This window comes from Rhineura floridana, chromosome 4, assembly GCF_030035675.1.
Source record: "Rhineura floridana isolate rRhiFlo1 chromosome 4, rRhiFlo1.hap2, whole genome shotgun sequence".
NCBI lineage: Eukaryota > Metazoa > Chordata > Lepidosauria > Squamata > Rhineuridae > Rhineura > Rhineura floridana.
The window spans coordinates 11,962,501-11,980,231 of NC_084483.1; the positions used below are offsets into that span (position 1 = coordinate 11,962,501).

Below are 17,731 nucleotides of genomic sequence, written 5' to 3' on the forward strand. Positions count from 1 at the left end.
ATAATTAGAGTTCACATTTAGACTTTTAAAAGAGGATGTCACATAAATAAAAGCAGAAGTGAGAAAAGGGTAACCATCAAGCTAAATTGACCTTACTGATTTCAATAGGTAAATTACTTTCATATTTAATTTGTTTCTATTTAAGTCAATAGGTCTGAGTGTGGTTATTCTTGACTACATGATGCCCAGTGTCTTTTAAAAAAAAATCCTATTAGAAATAAAATCTCCCCTTCTATTGAAAGCAACTTACCTTTGTTTCCTCTTGCTTAAAACTACTGTTAAATATCTGGCCTAAAGTTTCAAATGAAACTGTCAGGGGAAGCATGAAGTTTTCAAATTCATCCTCATCTTCACCTACAGAAAAAAGGAAAATTAACAACAGTGTTAAAAAAACCCAGGAAAATAGTAACAAAACCCAGGAAAACTACAAGGACCCCAATATTCATTACCTGCTAAAGGCCACTGAAAAAATACAAGTCTTTAGAACTCTCTTAAATATTCCATGGGATGAGGCCTCCTGAACCTATGAAGGGAATGGAGTTCCACTGCTGCAGAGCATCTGCAGAAAAGGCTTTGTTAAGTGTTGCCACCAGCCTGTGGGCATCTAAGCAAGCCCTGCAACACTGATCTCAGGACATGAGCAGGTTGGCACGACTTCATGAACAGAACAACATGTAAATCTTCCGGATTTAAACTGCAGCTTTCTTTTTTTAATAATAATAATAATAATAATAATCCACATTTGGTCCTGACTTCATGCCTTAATATGCTGAAGTCTAAGCTCCACAGCAGGGGTCTTGGGGAAGACTGACACTCACGGGACTCAACTGGTTTCACTCACCTTAGTTTGAGTTAGTGTAAATTGTCCTGCACAGTCCTTTCTTGCACTGCCACTGCGTCTAGCAACACCTCACCAAGGCTCCAGACAGAGTTTTTTCCCACCTAAAATCCTTTAATCTGCAGTTAAATCCCTGACACCTTCCACATGAAAAGCATGTGCTCTACAACTGAGTTACAGCTCCTATAATACTGTGTTGCATTCTACTCTTGCATACTTGTTTTCCATTGTCAGGTAAGAAATGGGAACACATTTCTCATGTAGTTTTCTCACTTGAGACAGTTACTCCATACCAAAAAAACAAGCGACTGTTAGTCCAGATAATATGTTAATTCTCCCAGCTCACACTGCTAAAGTCCATGTCATTCTATTTATCTGTCTCTATGTTTCTCCTTGTTGTCTGTCTATTTCTTTATATTGGTTTTAACAAAAAATCCCCCACAAAGCCCTTTTAGCATTCTCCCCCCCCAGCACTCTCTTTGGCCTGCTACACATGATTCAGCTCGTTGTTCTTCCACTGTGTAGCAGCAACGAAACAAAGTATTTTAAAGCCAATTGACATCTCCTGTAGCTGTTTCCCTCCTACTGCTCCATTTTCTGCCATTTGTTTCACAATATCAGGTTGAAATAAAGAAGCATATAGCTCTCTTCAAAACACAAAAGGGAGAGCATTCACCAAAGTGGGACAAACCTATGGCAAATATAACTGAGGCCTGCCTGGATAGTACTGGATGTCTGCCCTATCTGGTTCTAGCTAGGTATTCAGGGCAGAATCAAACATGGGGAACAGGATCCCACTTCTATGAAAAAATAAATGTCCCTTTGCAGGCATTCTATGCAATCAGATTTAAATGCATGTAACTTCTTATACTGAGAACTAAGGATCTTTGATTTGTTGAAGCCTTATACCTCAACATGGCTCTTTAGGGTATCTCATGATGAGACCATTTCACAGAATATGGCTCAAAAACATCATGCCCCTCATTCAGCTACATCAAGGTGTTGTTACCAAAACATGAGACAAGTGATATGGTTTATTTGCTGAATTACACTGTCCTGGAAATAGGCAGCCTGAACATGTCACCCTTATGATCAGATCATTAGGATCAAAATCCACAAAGGTGTGGATTTTCAGGATATACAGGCACTGATGGGAGGCAGAAGAGGGAGGCGACAAACAGGTCAAAGGATGATCCAGACATGGAGATTCAAAAATCCAACAGGTTTACAGATTGCTCTGGGAGATTTATTTGCTGATGGCCATAGATGACCATTTGATAACCTGGCTGGCCTCCGGTATAAGAGGTTGACTTTGGCTGTTGACACTGTGTCCTTTCACTCCAAATCATAAATAGACCTTCTCTCAGTGGATGGGTAATAGACGGGTGCTGAGGCATTAGAGACAACATAAGAAAGTGGTGTAATATTTATGCCCAGTTGAACCAAACAGGGAACTGAACCCATTTGAAAGGCTAGATAGCAAAGAGTTTCTTCTCAACTCTCGCTGCACTTTTGGGTCCATACTTTGTCCACATGAAAAAATTGAGACATCACAGGCTTGCTAAGGTGCATTTGCAAGATAATGATTTCTATTCACGCCAACTACTTTTAAAATATTACGAGCCACTGATATCAATGATCAGTTTCAGCCCGTAGGCAAATAAACTGAGCTGAATCCAAAGAACCATGAGCAGAATGAAAACAGCCAATAATGTATTCTGCAAATATTAACTCTGCAAAAAGAGTTTAAAACAAGGTAGGTTCTACAGCATTTTTCCTGCTTCTTGGCAAAGCAGGCATATGGACCTTTATGCAAACAGAAGACCCCTGCTGGATTTAGCTTGTTTTCTTGCACAACACATGAGGTGGAAAATGGCCCCTCTATGGGCAGAAGATGCTTTCTATATTTGGAAGGGCACTCTGGATCTAACGAGTTAGGTCACAATATGGGCACACCATGTTTTGATAACATATCTGACATAACATTATTTTGATTTAAAATCAAATATTAATGATACCAGGAATTAATTATTTGACAACACGGCTGAGAGATCTTTCTAAATTCAAGAAGAGTGAAAGAATACAATAAGTAAGTTCTTACCTAGATCTACCATGAGAAGGCGTGTGAGTGCAGTATAGAATGTTGTTCTGCACCTAAGGTCACTCAAACCATAATTATCATTGACACCCAAGAAAGGAAAGTATTTACTCTGGTGGAGAAAGAAAGGACAGACAAAAAAGTCAAATTAATTCATTATTTAAAGTTGAAAATGGAAATGGACTGCCTTCAAGTCGATCCCGACTTATGGCTACCCTATGAATAGGGTTTTCATGGTAAGCGGTGTTCAGAGGAGGGTTACCAATGCCTCCCTCTGAGGCTAGTCCTCCCCAGCTGGCTAGGGCCTGCTCAGTTTGCCACAGCTGCACAAGCCAGCCCCTTCCTTGTCCGCACCTGCAAGCTGGGGGGCAACTGGGCTCCTTGGGACTATGCAGCTTGCCCACGGCTGCACAGGTGGCAGGGCACATAACCCCTGAGCCACTCACTGTGGGGGTGATCTTTAGCTGGCTCTTGACACCCAGAAGACATGAGCCTGGATTTGAACTCACAGACTCTGGACTCCCAGCCAGGCTCTCCTCCTCACTGTTCTATACCAGCTGTCTATTTAAAGTTAACAATGTTTGAAACTAATTCAAAAGACCTACCGTATGATTCTGCAACATGAACTTCACAGCATCTATTTTCAGAAGCTTTTTTAAGAGAATATAAGTATTTGATATTAAGGGAAACAACAGTATCCAATTAATGTGTGAATGCCACAAAGCATAACTTTGTTATTCTTATGGTCTTCAGAGACTACAAAAACAATAACTATTAGAACATACCATTTCAACTTTTTTTTTTTAAAAAAAGCACAGAAGATAGAGTTAATATATAATATTTATAATCAAACGAAAAGAGGTGTTAAAATACCAATGATACTAATGGAAATAAGTGCAACACTGTAACAGCCAATGACTAAGAACTAAAAGCAAGGCTGGGACAAACCAATAAGAACCACCAGCTAATTACAAGCAATCAATTCTAGAGACATCAAGGTAATTGTATAGAAATGGAGGCTATATTGTGTTATGGTAAATAATTCTTAAAATTTTTAGGAGACAAGTGGGAAATATATGACATTTGCCAGTATATCTCAAGGCCAATTCTATAGTCTCTAACAGCAGTAATGCAATGTTGATAGGATAGGGTACCAAATTCAGGCAATCTTTGCCCCCAGTCCTCAACAGGAGAGCAACTCTGTCAGAACTGATAGTCTTGGTCTTCTGTTCAGTATACGCATTGTGGCGGGGAGGGGGGAGGGATTTATTCAATATATCCTCTATCACAGTTCATCTTAAAATCATATTTAAAATGGTCAAGGCTGAAAGCTATGAATAATGCTCGCATTATTTCATAACTTCTTATACAGTAGGGCAGCCTTCCCCAACCTGGTAGCCTCCAGATGTTGTTGGACTCCAGGTTCCATCAGCCTCAGCCAGCACGACCACAGGTCAAAGATAACAGGATTGTATTCCAAAACATCTAGAAGGCAACAGGTTGAGGAAGGCTGCACTAAGGAGTCTAAAGAATGGGGCAAGGATCCCTGAATTGAAGTTGTATATTGTGTAGCACTGAGTATTTAAAACATCAAAATAGTCAAAGGTTAGAAATATCCTTCCCACACCCTGCATGCACATTTGAATATAGTTGCACTTGATATGGTACTGAAACTAGCTAGTACATCACATTATCTATACGTATCCTTCTTACTGGATGAAAGTATTGAGCAGCAGGGAATAAGAAAATAGTTCACATTATATAAGCAACCTGGATGTTATCTAAATTCAGTCTCTATGAAAATAATTGTTTTCTATTATTGTAAAATTTTAAAGGTCAGAACTTGTGGATTGTATCCAATGATCCATGTGAGTAGTTCCGCTGGTGCAATGTGACCTTCTGTTTCCTCTCCTTCCCCCTGCACCTCCCATAAATCTGCTCCACAAGGTCTCCCAACTCCTGGAGCTGATTTTGGGAAGCTCTGTTGGATGCATGAAAGGAAGCTCTGTTGGATGCATGAAGTCTATTGTGGAACCATTGCTGTTGTGTTGGATATGACCCCTAAAATTCACATGAGCAGCCTTCAGCTCTGAACTCACTGAGGACCCACGTCTTGATACTATCCATACCCTTTAAATTTCTTTTTCTGTTTTGATCATAACCCAGTACAAAGGTAGGCATTTTTTCAACATATCAATGGGATATCAATGAACTGTGGCCATAATTTTAATCCATCCATCCGTCCGTCCATCCATCCGTCCATCCATCCGTCTGTCTACCTACCTACCTATCTAGACCTTTCCTTCTTTCTCTTTCATGAAATGATAGTTTGTGGCAATGCTTGTGCAATTAATCCATCATAGGTCTAGATACAATCAAACTGTAGATCATGATTCATCAGTTAAGACGAAGACTTTAAATAATCCACTTCCCATTTAGAATGTGATGGATGTGTCTTTAATGATCACAAGTAGAGATTTTTAAGTAACCGTACTTGATTATTTCTTATTAACCTAAAGTGACTGGTCTATGTTGTGAACACTTTTCACAGGGTATTGCTCTTAAACCTAAAGAAAGACTTAAAGAACTGCAATCATACATAAGTAGGAAGTAGAACAACCAGAAACTTGGAAGACAATTTGTGGTCAGTTACTTCACAAAATAATTGTGCAAGTATATATATTTATAATGTTTCCTGTAACAAAATATATATACTTGCACAATTATTTTATTTATCATAATGATAAAGTTAATTATTAGAAACAACAGAAGATGCATGAGGGAGCACCATGACTACACTGACATAAAGGAAACACTAACACATTCCATTATGTAAATGAATTCAAAGCTATTCCATGACTGATCAGCTAGAAGGGACATAATGATTTATAATTCAAATAACTGAGCCTTAAAATCAAATTGGGCTAATATATTTCTAAATATGCAAGCCTGGAATAATTGTTAAAATAATGCAAAACAAGACAGCAACACAAATCATTTGTTGCCTCTTGTTGCTAAAATATCTCCCTATATATTTTTTGCTCTTTTGTCTAATCCTTTCTAAAATTATGATTAAAAAAAATTACAGAATCTCAGAAAAAATAAATAACCCTTATGCATAATAAAAGATAAGTACCAATTTCAAAGAACGTTCATAAAGAAAATTATATGCATATGAATGAATTAAGCAATGGGCAGGCATTTAAATTAAACTAATTATTTTTAGCCTTTCAAATTAATCACAATTTAATGTACCCTGTGTGCTGAAAACAGGCCAACTGGATGTGGTCTCTAAAAAACCCACAATGCTTCCCACAAAGTTACATATAATGGGAACCTAATCTTCAACCTACCACAGTGGCATAGTCCCCATCAGAATGAGAAGCACTTGTATGAAGTGAGCTTGAGTTTCACACAGCCACTGAGTTGTTGTGACAAACTAATGCATTGTTAAAAGGTTAAAGTTTGCAATACCAGGAAGTATTTATAAACACTTCATATGTAAGAAATAAGAACTTCAGTATTATTCTTGAAAAGCTGAGCCAATAGATTTTAAGGGAGAAAAAAAAATGTATGTATCGTTAAAAGCCAAAATGACCAGCAAAATTGGGTTGTACATCATTTTCCAGCAAAAAGGAAAAACAGCTTCGACAGGTGTAATTTATCATTTTTCTGATTTAATACCAAAGAAATATATTAAAATAATAAAAAGAATCCTGAAATCCTCAAAATTTGTTGTGATAAATAGCCCTCCCTGCCTTTATTACATTATGCCTACTAACAGAAATATTGCATGGTGGATTTTGCCAGACAAGGACGATTATTTTCCAATAAAAAGTTGCATATTAAATTCCAGCACAAAAGTGGGTGTCTTAATACTTCTGAATTCTTTTTTCATTTGCCAAAGAACACAATTTTAAACTTAACTAATACTAACACATACGAATAAAGTGAAACAGCATTTAGGTTAGCTCTATCATGCTACTTCTATCTTAACTGGAAAAAAACAAAACAGAAGTTTGAGTCAAATTACATTTAATACAGCAGGTAACCACATTTTATTTATTCAAAAGATTGTTCATTTCAATGTTGCCAATTAAAAAAAATCTCACTGGCAAAGTGAATGCTGATTTTATATATAACCTTATGAGCTCTTTTCACATGTTGCCCCTTAATCAATACAGCAAAATTACCTGCCAACCAAAAGGTAAACAAGCAGTATTTGCCTTGGGAAGAATAATGGCAATGAAAGAGAGGGGTATAATACTTAGTATCATTGGACCCAGGTTCGGGATGAAAAGTGGCATCAATTTCCATGAGATTATTTTGTTATACATGTACGCAGCAAGAGATACATATACTGTCAGAAGATGCCAGGATTGAACCTGGGACCCCTTATATCCAAAGCATGAACTGTACCCATTGAGCTATGGCACCTCCCCAGCCTATGTCCAATTCTGCTATATGGCAATGATTCACACAAACTGATGAAGAAATGACTAATCCAAAGTCTGTAAGTTCTTAAAAACAGGAGACGTTCAACTGCTCTGATATTTATTTGAAAGCTAACATGACAATAATAAGAGTGGCTATATAGTTGCAATGTGGACAATTCTTTCCTTTTTAAAAAAAGATTCATACATTTTATGTATATTTTAAAATATAAATTAAAGGCAGCTTTAAAAGAAGAAAGCAAAAGAAAGAAGCTGAAACCAGCATGTAAGTTTCTAAAATAACGTTAAGTGAATTCCTACTGCAGGAAAACTAGAATCAAAATAGTAAGTGGGTCACTGCCTTTCCTGCTGCACCAGCATATTTTCCCTTGTCCTTCACCCCCCACACACACCTTTTCCATTTCTTGCCTGCTGCCTTCTAGCAGCTCCTCTTCCTCCTTCCTCTGCCTCCTCCAATCTGGGGCCATCCTCACCCATCAATGGTGAAGGTCAAGGGGAAAAGTGGTGGTGTGGAAGAGGCAGGCAGGAAAAATGAATGGCAACACTAACCCACCTAAGGTTGAGGCATTGTGACTGAGATGACCACAGAGAGTGCCTGTTCAATGCTGCTTTGTGTAGACTGTCTCAAGTTTTAAGTTCTCTGCATAATCTAATAACAGAAGCACTGATGAGAAGCTCACCTTTATCACTTGAAGAATGGTTATCTTCATATCTTAACAAAGCTATTTAAAGTAGAATTTCTTCTTGACCTTTGGTTTATTGAACATTATTGCACCACAAGAAAACTTCAAGAAAAACAATCATTTTTACCCTTTTAACATTTTAGCAATGCAATACAATAACCTCTTATCTTCTGTCACATACAAGTGATACTTCCTTACACACACACACACACACACACACTCCATTGGCAAAAGTAAAATAGCTAGACATACATTGATGTCAGACTGTTAGTTGGCTCATTAAACTAAAGTACAATCAGTCTGGTTCCCAGTCAGAAAGGGTGTGAGACAAGGATGTATTTTATCACCCTATTTGTTTAATCTATATGCAGAACATATCATACAGAAGACGGGATTGGACCAAGATGGAGGTATGAAAATTGGAGGGAGAAATATCAGTAATTTAAGATATGCAGACAATACCATACTACTAGCAGAAACCAGTAATGATTTGAAACAAATGCTGATGAAAGTTGAAGAAGAAAGCACAAAAGCAGGACTACAGCTGAACATCAAGAAGACTAAAGTAACGACAACAGAATATTTATGTAACTTTAAAGTTGACAATGAGGACAGTGGACTTGTCAAGGATTATCAATACCTCAGCACGGTCATTAACCAAAATGGAGACAACAGTCAAGAAATCAGAAGAAGGCTAGGACAGGGGAGAGAACTAGAAAAGGTCCTCAAATGCAAAGATGTATCACTGAACACCAAAGTCAGGATCATTTAGACCATGGTATTCCCGATCTCTATGTATGGATGTGAAAGTTGGACAGTGAAGAAAGCAGGTAAGAGAAAAATCAACTCATTTGAAATGTGGTGTTGGAAGAGCTTTGCGCATACCATGGACTGTGAAAAAGACAAATAATTGGTTGTTAGAACAAAGTAAACCAGCACTATCACTGGAAACGGATGTTATACTTTGGACACATAATGAGAAGACATGATTCACTAGAAAAGACAATAATGCTATTAACCATTTAAATACATAGGGCTGGACAGGGTGGTTCATGACAGATGCTATTGGAGGCCGCTGATTCATAGGGTTGCCGTAAGTCAAAATTGACTAGAAGGCACATAACAACAACAACAGAGTCAGCTGAATGTTCAGTTGATCCTGACCCCAAGGTGCACAATGGGTGATGGCGCCAAACTGATGGGAGGCAGTGCAAAAGGCCATATGCTCTTCAAGAAGTCCATGCTAATCCATGCTACTAACCCCGGGGCCAGGGATTGAGCATTCAACTGATTTCAGGCCCTGAAGAAAGCATAGGGGACTCCAATGGTCTCACCCATCACAGGCTGCTGCCAACTGCTACAGCTGTTGCTCTTCCATAGATGCCACTAGGAGGATGGTAGAGGGAGAAGAGGGAGAGGGAAAGGAAAGTGCGGCACAGGGGGATTACCTTGTGTGTTGGGAGGCACAGGTCCATGAGTTTAATTGAAGAAGGGAGAATGGACTCTGGAGGAATGGGAAGGGCAAGAGAATGTTTATCTTTCTTCCTGCTAAACTCCATTTGATTCCGCTGTACATAAATATTTATGTACTGAAAGGCAGGTTTGGATAGGGTACTTACCACGCTTGTAAAGAGAAAGATGAACAAGTCATCAAATTAAAGCACAGAATATACATATTTGCAGATCACACACAGAGAGAGATAAACACAGGCTGCAGTTTATAAAATGTCCTGTGCTATTGGGTATAAGACCTCTGGTTTCACTTTATTAAAATGAATGCCCTCTAGCTATTGGCTACATAAAGTTGAAGGCCATCACAACTGTTCAGAAGCTACAATCAGCAACATACAAGGCTTAGTGAGGCAGATATGGCGATATGCTTTTGCCTGGAAGGGGTGCAGCAGAGAAAAGAATAGGCAACAGCATAAGTGTTGATAAAATATTCAACTGCATGTCAGAATGATGTGTATTGTGAGAATGGTACAAAAATGACATGTTGTGTGAATATAAATGTGCATTTGTGTGAATGGAAGAGTGCATAAGATCTTAGGGCAAGGATGGAGAATCTTTTTCAGGCAAAAGGGCTGTGTTCCTTCATGGGCAACCTTCCAGGGGTGACAGACCAGTGGTGGATGAGGCCAGAGGCAAAGAGTGGGCAGGGTAAACTGCAAAAGGGGGCAGAGCTACAGATGTGACTCTTACCTTTGTATACTAGGCTACATTCTAGCCACTCAAACAACTTCTACACTCACCCACGCATCTCTGCATCCTCCATTTAAGCATGCAAGAGATACTACAGTTCAAAGACAAATTCTAGCCAGGCAAAAGCACTCAAGGAGCGTGCAGAGCAGGGGCGGTGAAAGGAAACACCCTGGGGAAGAGTCTTGAAGGTTGGATCGATAGGCCCCTGGGCATGAAATGCCCCACTCCTCTGTTAAGGGGAAAGGGACGCAAAGAAGGCATTATGCACAAAAGAAATGTATGGCAAATTTACACAGGTCTTCTTTTCAATAAACTAAAGATGAACAAGAAATTCCTATTTCACATGCAGAAATGGTTATGGTATTTTCCAAAGTCATAGAGATTAGGGGTTATATATAAGTCATACTCAGAACAGACCAACTGAAATCAATAGAATGCATGAGTAACACTGGATATCACACTAGATCAGAGCTCAATGTATACTGTCCCCCAAAGTCCACACATCTAAAATTAAATCTGGGGAGAGAGTCTTCACTGCAGCTTCACAGGACTGAAAGGGCCTTGCCCTATTTCAGTGCATGTTCTTAATAGAATCTTGGAAGAATCAACTGAAGTTGCCTTGAAATGTCACCAAGTGACATATATTCCTGAAGAGGTTACCTGTGACCCTCTAATGTTTTGGAGATTGTAAAGGAGGCTTGATCTTAATTGGTTCCTTTATTTAAAGATGGAGCCACATAATCCCAGACACAGGAAGACAAGGAACCTGTTTCTCCCTATGAAGATTCCCAATGCTTGAAAAAAGAAAGGAGGAGCGGGGAGAACAGGAAAGAGGAATGAACTTCATACCTTGCCCAGGTACTTTATGCCACACTTCTAGATGAAAATTTCTTGAGCTTTGGTAATACTCAAATTAGGATTATTCTAAAATGAACAGCTGACTAATGAAACAAGTCACCTATTTTGCAACTGCAAGACTTAAATGAATTTCATTTTCTGCACGACACATTAAGCCAAAAAATATATTTTTTTAAAAATCGCTGTACTCTATCCATTTCACTGTGCATGCAGCAACTGCACATACAGAGATCGCACAAGAAGAATGTGTGCATGCACACATGCATGCAGACATTGTGCCAGGGTATTAATGGAATTAGGAGGAGGGCTGTCATGCCCTACCTACTCCTCCGCAACTAAGCTTTAGTTAACAGCCACAAGCTCCATGCCTATGTGGGAAGAGGACTGGACAGGGATTAGGAGGCACATACAGACCCCCATTTCCCATAAATCCTGGCATGCTGAGTGTTGTGAGCACATACTGCTGGAGAGGGAGAAAAAAATGGCTCTGATATGCTCTATGAGGATCCCAAGGATACAGAAACTGTACCTGTGGCAGATCGGATCAAGCTCATCTTCAAATGGGCTCAGTAGTGTATATTTTATTTTCAGTTGCCTATTTTCACAAGTATTTGCAGTTGGCAGAACAATGCCTACTGATTTTCTGTTAAAATAACTTGCTAACATTAAAAAACCATATTATAAGACTATATTCTGATTGACCCCAGTTGTTTAATCACTGCACATCAGACTAAGATTACCAGGCTGCATTGGCAAAACCAAACCAAAAGGGACAATCCATATTTAGGCCCAACCCACTTGTAATCATCCCAAAAATGCCCCTAGTCTTCTTTTGGTTTTATATCAAAATCACAGCTTTTACTTATCAATTTTGCAAAACAGAAACCAGAACTTTTAAATGGTTAAACATGAAAAAAGTGAATAACAAAATGATATTATCCAGTAGGACCTGTGATATACAGTTAAAAGGATATCCAACCGAAAGATCATTTAGAAACTGAAGAGTTCTTGAAATCACAGCTTCACATTGTCCCCAGTATTTAAGATTTGTAACGCTAGAATTAAAAAAGGAAAGTTTTACAAAGATGTCTTCCAGCCAGACATAAACTTAAGTATACATATACAATGCTATGGCTGCATTCTAACTAATGTTAACTAACCAATCTGTTGTAAAAGTAATATAACATGATATCCAAGCAAGCACACTATTTTCAGCATTTACGATCTAACACATACTAGTGAACATTTTCTTTTCTTATTATTCTCAAATTTCCATTGTTCAACTTCAGTTCTTTATTGTTACGGTCAATGACTAGTATATCCCATTGTTCCAGTATTTATGTTAAGGACTGAAGTATTATTGGTTCTCATCCAAAGATCTGTAAGAGCTCTAACACAGTCAGATCCTGCACACCCCATGTGTCTCCCCGTTCATTTCAGTGTCAGAGGTAGCTCTATGCATGCAACAAGATGCCCTGGCACTGAAGTGAATGAGAAAGCTGTCTCTGAGTTTCTACTTGAATATGGATGAATTAGGATGATGACCAGTTTGGTCAAATTGCTGCTGACTGAGTAGATGTAAAAGTAACTATGCTTTAGAACTCTTTTTAGTTCTTAATATTCTTGTGCGATCCAAGTACACCTATGTAAAGGATACCTACAAGGAAAAAAAATGCAAATCCATTTATAAAATTTGCACAACCCTTTCCCATGAAACCTATACGCAAAGCAGTTTATAATAAAAACACATGCAAGCAATCTTTGTCCTGGGTGGTCTTGTAAAAGTGGTGACAAATAGCTGTAAATCACTTGAAAGATTAATTGCTGAAAATTATATAAGAAGGGAGAAAGGCAAGACATGCAGTTTTGTTTGCAAGCATGAGAAGCTGTTCAAAATCTTGAAGAGTAGTCATACTTTTCCGTTTCATTCTTATTTTGCTCTTCCTAGTGTTGGTAAGTGGGAAGGGATTATTTTAACATAGGAAAAGTGAACCTAAAACATCATGTGTTTTACAATACTTTGCTTAAAGACACAGAATATTTGTACAAATAATTATGGACATGTACACATGATTATCCTAGGAGTACGCCCTCTTTTGTACTATGTCTTTTTTCTTCCCAAATGTTCTCATGAATCAATTTTATTGAAAACACTGGGAACATAGGAAGAAGGAACACAGGAATCTGCCTTATACTGAGGCAGACCATTGGTCTATCTAACTCAGTGGTGTCTATAATGATTGGCAGCAGCACTCTAGGATTTCAGATAGGGAACATTTCCAGCTCATCCACTGCACGTACTGAGTTTATGGCAGAGCAAGATACAAACCAAATTGTGCATTCTTAGAGTGCATTCTTATGCACAACTATTCAGAAGCAAGTCCCACCGAGTTCAATAGGACTTACTCCCAGGTAAGTGTACACAGAATTACAATCTTAGTTGCTATCCATCCCAATGTGACGTAAGCCATACTTTGCCAATTCACCTAAAGATACAGCTTGTTTTGTGCTTGCCTTCAAACTCGGATTAAACTCTTGTTTGCACCATTTGAACAGCTCCCTTGAAAATAATTTAGTTCTAAGGGATATGGAGGCAAGAATCGGACTTTCCACCACAATACAAAGTCCCTTTTTTTCGCATGGCTCTTTTGCAATTATTCCTTCCAGAGAAGGATTAAGATCAATGTGTCAAGCTTTTATCTAGAAAGTCAAGAGAGGCAGCCAACTACTTTTTCCCTTGTGACGTATTTTGACCAGCATATACAAAGGGAAATATAAAATGAACATGTTTGCCTTCAAATTCGAATCAACAAGGAAAAGTAATAGGAGGCTCTTCTTAACTGGTGACAAGAGGAGAACAACGGGGAAAGGGTGAGTAAAAGATATATGAATTGTATTCACATGCCACATCTCAAATTTTAAAAATCAAGGCATCAGCTATTAGCATCATTTTAATTTTTAAATTCTAAAACTTTGGGAGCAAATACCACTGTAGAAGGTAATTCAGATACAAACTCACATTTTTGCCATAAATGTCTCTAGAACTTGGTTGTCATCTGTTATTCCCAAAACTTCTGACATTCGAGCATAAACCTGGAAAAAAAATTCAACAGAGACATCTTAATAACCTATTATTTTCAAAACACATATTGTTTTGAAGAGATTTTTTTGGTATCAGCAAACAAGCAATTGGGCGTGGTTTTCCAAATTCTATTCTATTCTGACTATGTGAGGCATACATAGCCTTTAAAGGTTGAAATTATGGGCCAACTATATTTCCCCCTCCTACTTTATAATCAGTTTAGGTTTATATCATATAGTTAAGAAAGCAAGTCTGTTTCTCTCAAGCAGCCTGTAATTATAAGCAGACTGAAATGGTGGATGGCAGTTATAAAAGCAAATACCTGCAATGCAAACCTGTTCATATTTCCTCAGAAATGTTTCAGTTGGTTCAATGAAGCATGCTTTCAGTGAATAGGATCATGGCCTTAGCGTTACACATTTATGTTTATGGAACTTCATTTTATGTTTGCCCGTTAGTTGTAGGCTCTCTATCCTAATTGCACTGCTTCTTGTCTTTCCTTCAACTCCATGTTCTCTGCCAAAATCTATTTCATATGTCGCTCTGGCAGCCAAATTACAATAATACATATTAAGCTAGTAATTTTAAAAATGCTACCATCCCATCTTGGTTATAAATTTAGGTACAGTATCATAATGGTTTTATTACACCAACAAGTGGAGCATACAACAAAATGTTTTCTCATCTGAAAAAGATACTGGGAAACCATGATAAATGTGATAAAGCTTATAACAAGGTATAGCAAACCCTTTAGTCATTGTTTGGATATGTTAATAGCATAGTCTTATCAGTTCACATAGAATTGGTTATACACTTGTTAACCGCCATTCATGTAGCAATGGGTTACAGTTGGGGAGGGCGCTCCCACATTAGAAGACTGGATAGTAAAGCTGTTGCTGTTGTTATGTGCCTTCAAGTTGATTAAAGTTTTATTTTATTATATTACAACTTATGGCTACCCTATGAATCAGTGACCTCCAAGAGCATCTGTCATGAACTACCCTGTTCAGATCTTGTAAGTTCAGGTCTGCGGCTTCCTTTATGGAATCAATCCATCTCTTGTTTGGCCTTCCTCTTTTTCTACTTCCTTCTGTTTTTCCCACCATTATTGTCTTTTTAGTGAATCATGTCTTCTCATGATGTATCCAAAGTATGATAATCTCACTTTCATCATTTTAGCTTCTAGTGATAGTTCTGGTTTAATTTGTTCTAACAACTAATTATATGTCTTTTTCACAGTCCATGGTATACGCAAAGCTCTCCTCCAACACCACATTTCAAACGAGTTGATTTTTCTCTTATCTAATTTTTATACTGTCCAACTTTCACATCCATACATAGAGATCGGGAATACCGTGGACTGAATGATCCTGACTTTAATGATCAGTGATACATCTTTGCATTTGAGGACCTTTTCTAGTTCTCTCATAGCTGCCCTCCCCAGTCCTAGCCTTCTTCTGATTTCTTGACTATTGTCTTCATGGTTAATGACTGTGTGGAGGTACTGATAATCTTTGAAAAGTTCAATGTCCTCACTGTCAACTTTAAAGTTACATAAATCTACTGTTGTCATTACTTTAGTCTTTTTGACGTTCAACTGTAGTCCCGCTTTTGTGCTTTCTTCTTCAACTTTCATCAGCATTCGTTTCAAATCATTACTGGTTTCTGCTTGTAGTATGGTATCATCTGCATATCTTAAATTATTTATATTTCTTCCTCCAATTTTCACACCTCCTTCATCTTGGTCCAATCCCGCTTTCTGTATGATATGTTCTGCATATAGATTAAACAAATAGGGTGATGAAAGACACCCCTGTCTCACACCCTTTCCAATTGGGAACCAATTGCTTTCTCCATATTCTGTACTTACAGTAGCCTCTTGTCCAGATTATAAGTTGAGCATCAGGACAATCAGATGCTGTGGCACTCCCATTTCTTTTAAAGCATTCCATAGTTTTTCATGATCTACACAGTCAAAGGCTTTGCTGTAATCTATAAAGCACAGGGTGATTTCCTTCTGAAATTCCTTGCCCCGTTCCATTATCCAACATATGTTTGCGATATGATTTCTGGTGCCTCTTCCCTTTCTAAATTCCAGCTTGGACATCTGGCATTTCTCGCTCCATATATGGTAAGAGCCTTTGTTGTAAAATATTGAGCATTACTTTACTTGCATGGAATATTAAGGCAATAGTTGGATAATTACTGCATTCTCTGGGATGCCCTTTTTTTGGAATTGGGATGTATATTGAACACTTCCAATCTGTGGGCCATTGTTTAGTTTTCCATATTTCTTGACAAGTGTTTCTCAAAATTTGGACAGATTCAGTCTCAGTAGGTTGTAGCAACTATTGGTATGCCATCTGTTCCTGGTGATTTGTTTCTTCCAAGTATTTTAAGAGCAGCTTTCACCTCACATTCTAAAATTTCTGGTTCTTCATCATACGGTTCCTCCATGAATGAATCTGTTATCATGGCATCTCTTTTATAGAGTTCTTCAGTTTATTGCTTCCATCTTCCTTTTATTTCATCTCGGTCAGTCAGTGTGTTCCCTTGTTGATTATTCAACATCCCTACGCTTGGTTTAAATTTCCCTTTCATTTCTCTAATCTTTTGGAATAGGGCTCTTGTTCTTCCCTTTTTGTTGTCCTCTTCTATCTCTGTATAATAACTATTTATTTATTTATTATTTTATTTATATCCCGCCCTTCCTCCCAGCAGGAGTCCAGGGTGGCAAACAGAAATGCTAACAACACTTTAAAACATCATAAAAACAGACCTTAAAATACATTAAAACAAAACAACTTTAAAAACATTTTTAAAAGGGTTAAAAACATTATTAAAAACATATTAACAATCAATTCTAACACAGACGCAGGCTGGGATAGGTCTCAACTTAAAAGGCTTGTTGAAAGAGGAAACTCTTCAAAAGGCGCCGAAAAGATAGCAGAGATGGCGCCTGCCTAATATTCAAGGGGAGGGAATTTCACAGGGTAGGTGCCGCCACACTAAAGGTCCATTTCCTTAATTAATTAATTAATTAATTAATTAATTAATTAATTAATTAATTAATTAATTAATTAATTATTAATTTGTTAGTTGCCCCTCTGGCTGGTTGTCCAGCCACTCTGGGCGACGTACAAGATAAAACAGTATATCAAACAATTAAAATTTAAAAATATATTGTGCAGAATGAACCTTCTGATAAGATGGTTTCTGCAGGAGGCCCTCACCTGCAGACCACAGTGATCGACTGGGTATATAAGGGATAAGACGGTCTTTCAGGTATCCTTTCAGGTATAGGGCTTTGTACACCAAAACTAGAACCTTGAACTTGGCCTGGTAGCAAATGGGCAGCCAGTGCTGCGGTGACATGTTGGCAATACCCTGCCCCAGTAAGCAATCTCGCCGTCGCATTTTGCACCAGCTGCAGCTTCCAGACCAACCTCAAGGGCAGCCCCACATAGAACGCATTACAGTAATCCAGCCTGGAGGTTACCAGTGCGTGGACAACAG

General features: G+C 38.2%; 1 protein-coding gene across 7 annotated transcripts in view; it reads right to left on the minus strand.

The window, feature by feature from the left end:
* Positions 1-17,731, minus strand: part of RANBP17 (RAN binding protein 17) — a 272,017-nt gene that overhangs the window by 112,444 nt on the left and 141,842 nt on the right. For all 7 annotated transcript variants that reach the window (XR_009762109.1, XM_061622480.1, XM_061622476.1 and 4 more), the window contains exons 15-19: positions 14,153-14,226; positions 12,108-12,188; positions 3,542-3,605; positions 2,940-3,048; positions 251-354 (exon numbers count right to left, since the gene is read on the minus strand). Coding sequence is in view for 6 of the 7 variants with exons in the window: in XM_061622480.1 (XP_061478464.1) it covers positions 251-354; positions 2,940-3,048; positions 3,542-3,605; positions 12,108-12,188; positions 14,153-14,226 (432 nt within the window). In the remaining variant the exon portion in view is untranslated. The remainder of the gene's footprint in view (positions 1-250; positions 355-2,939; positions 3,049-3,541; positions 3,606-12,107; positions 12,189-14,152; positions 14,227-17,731) is intronic.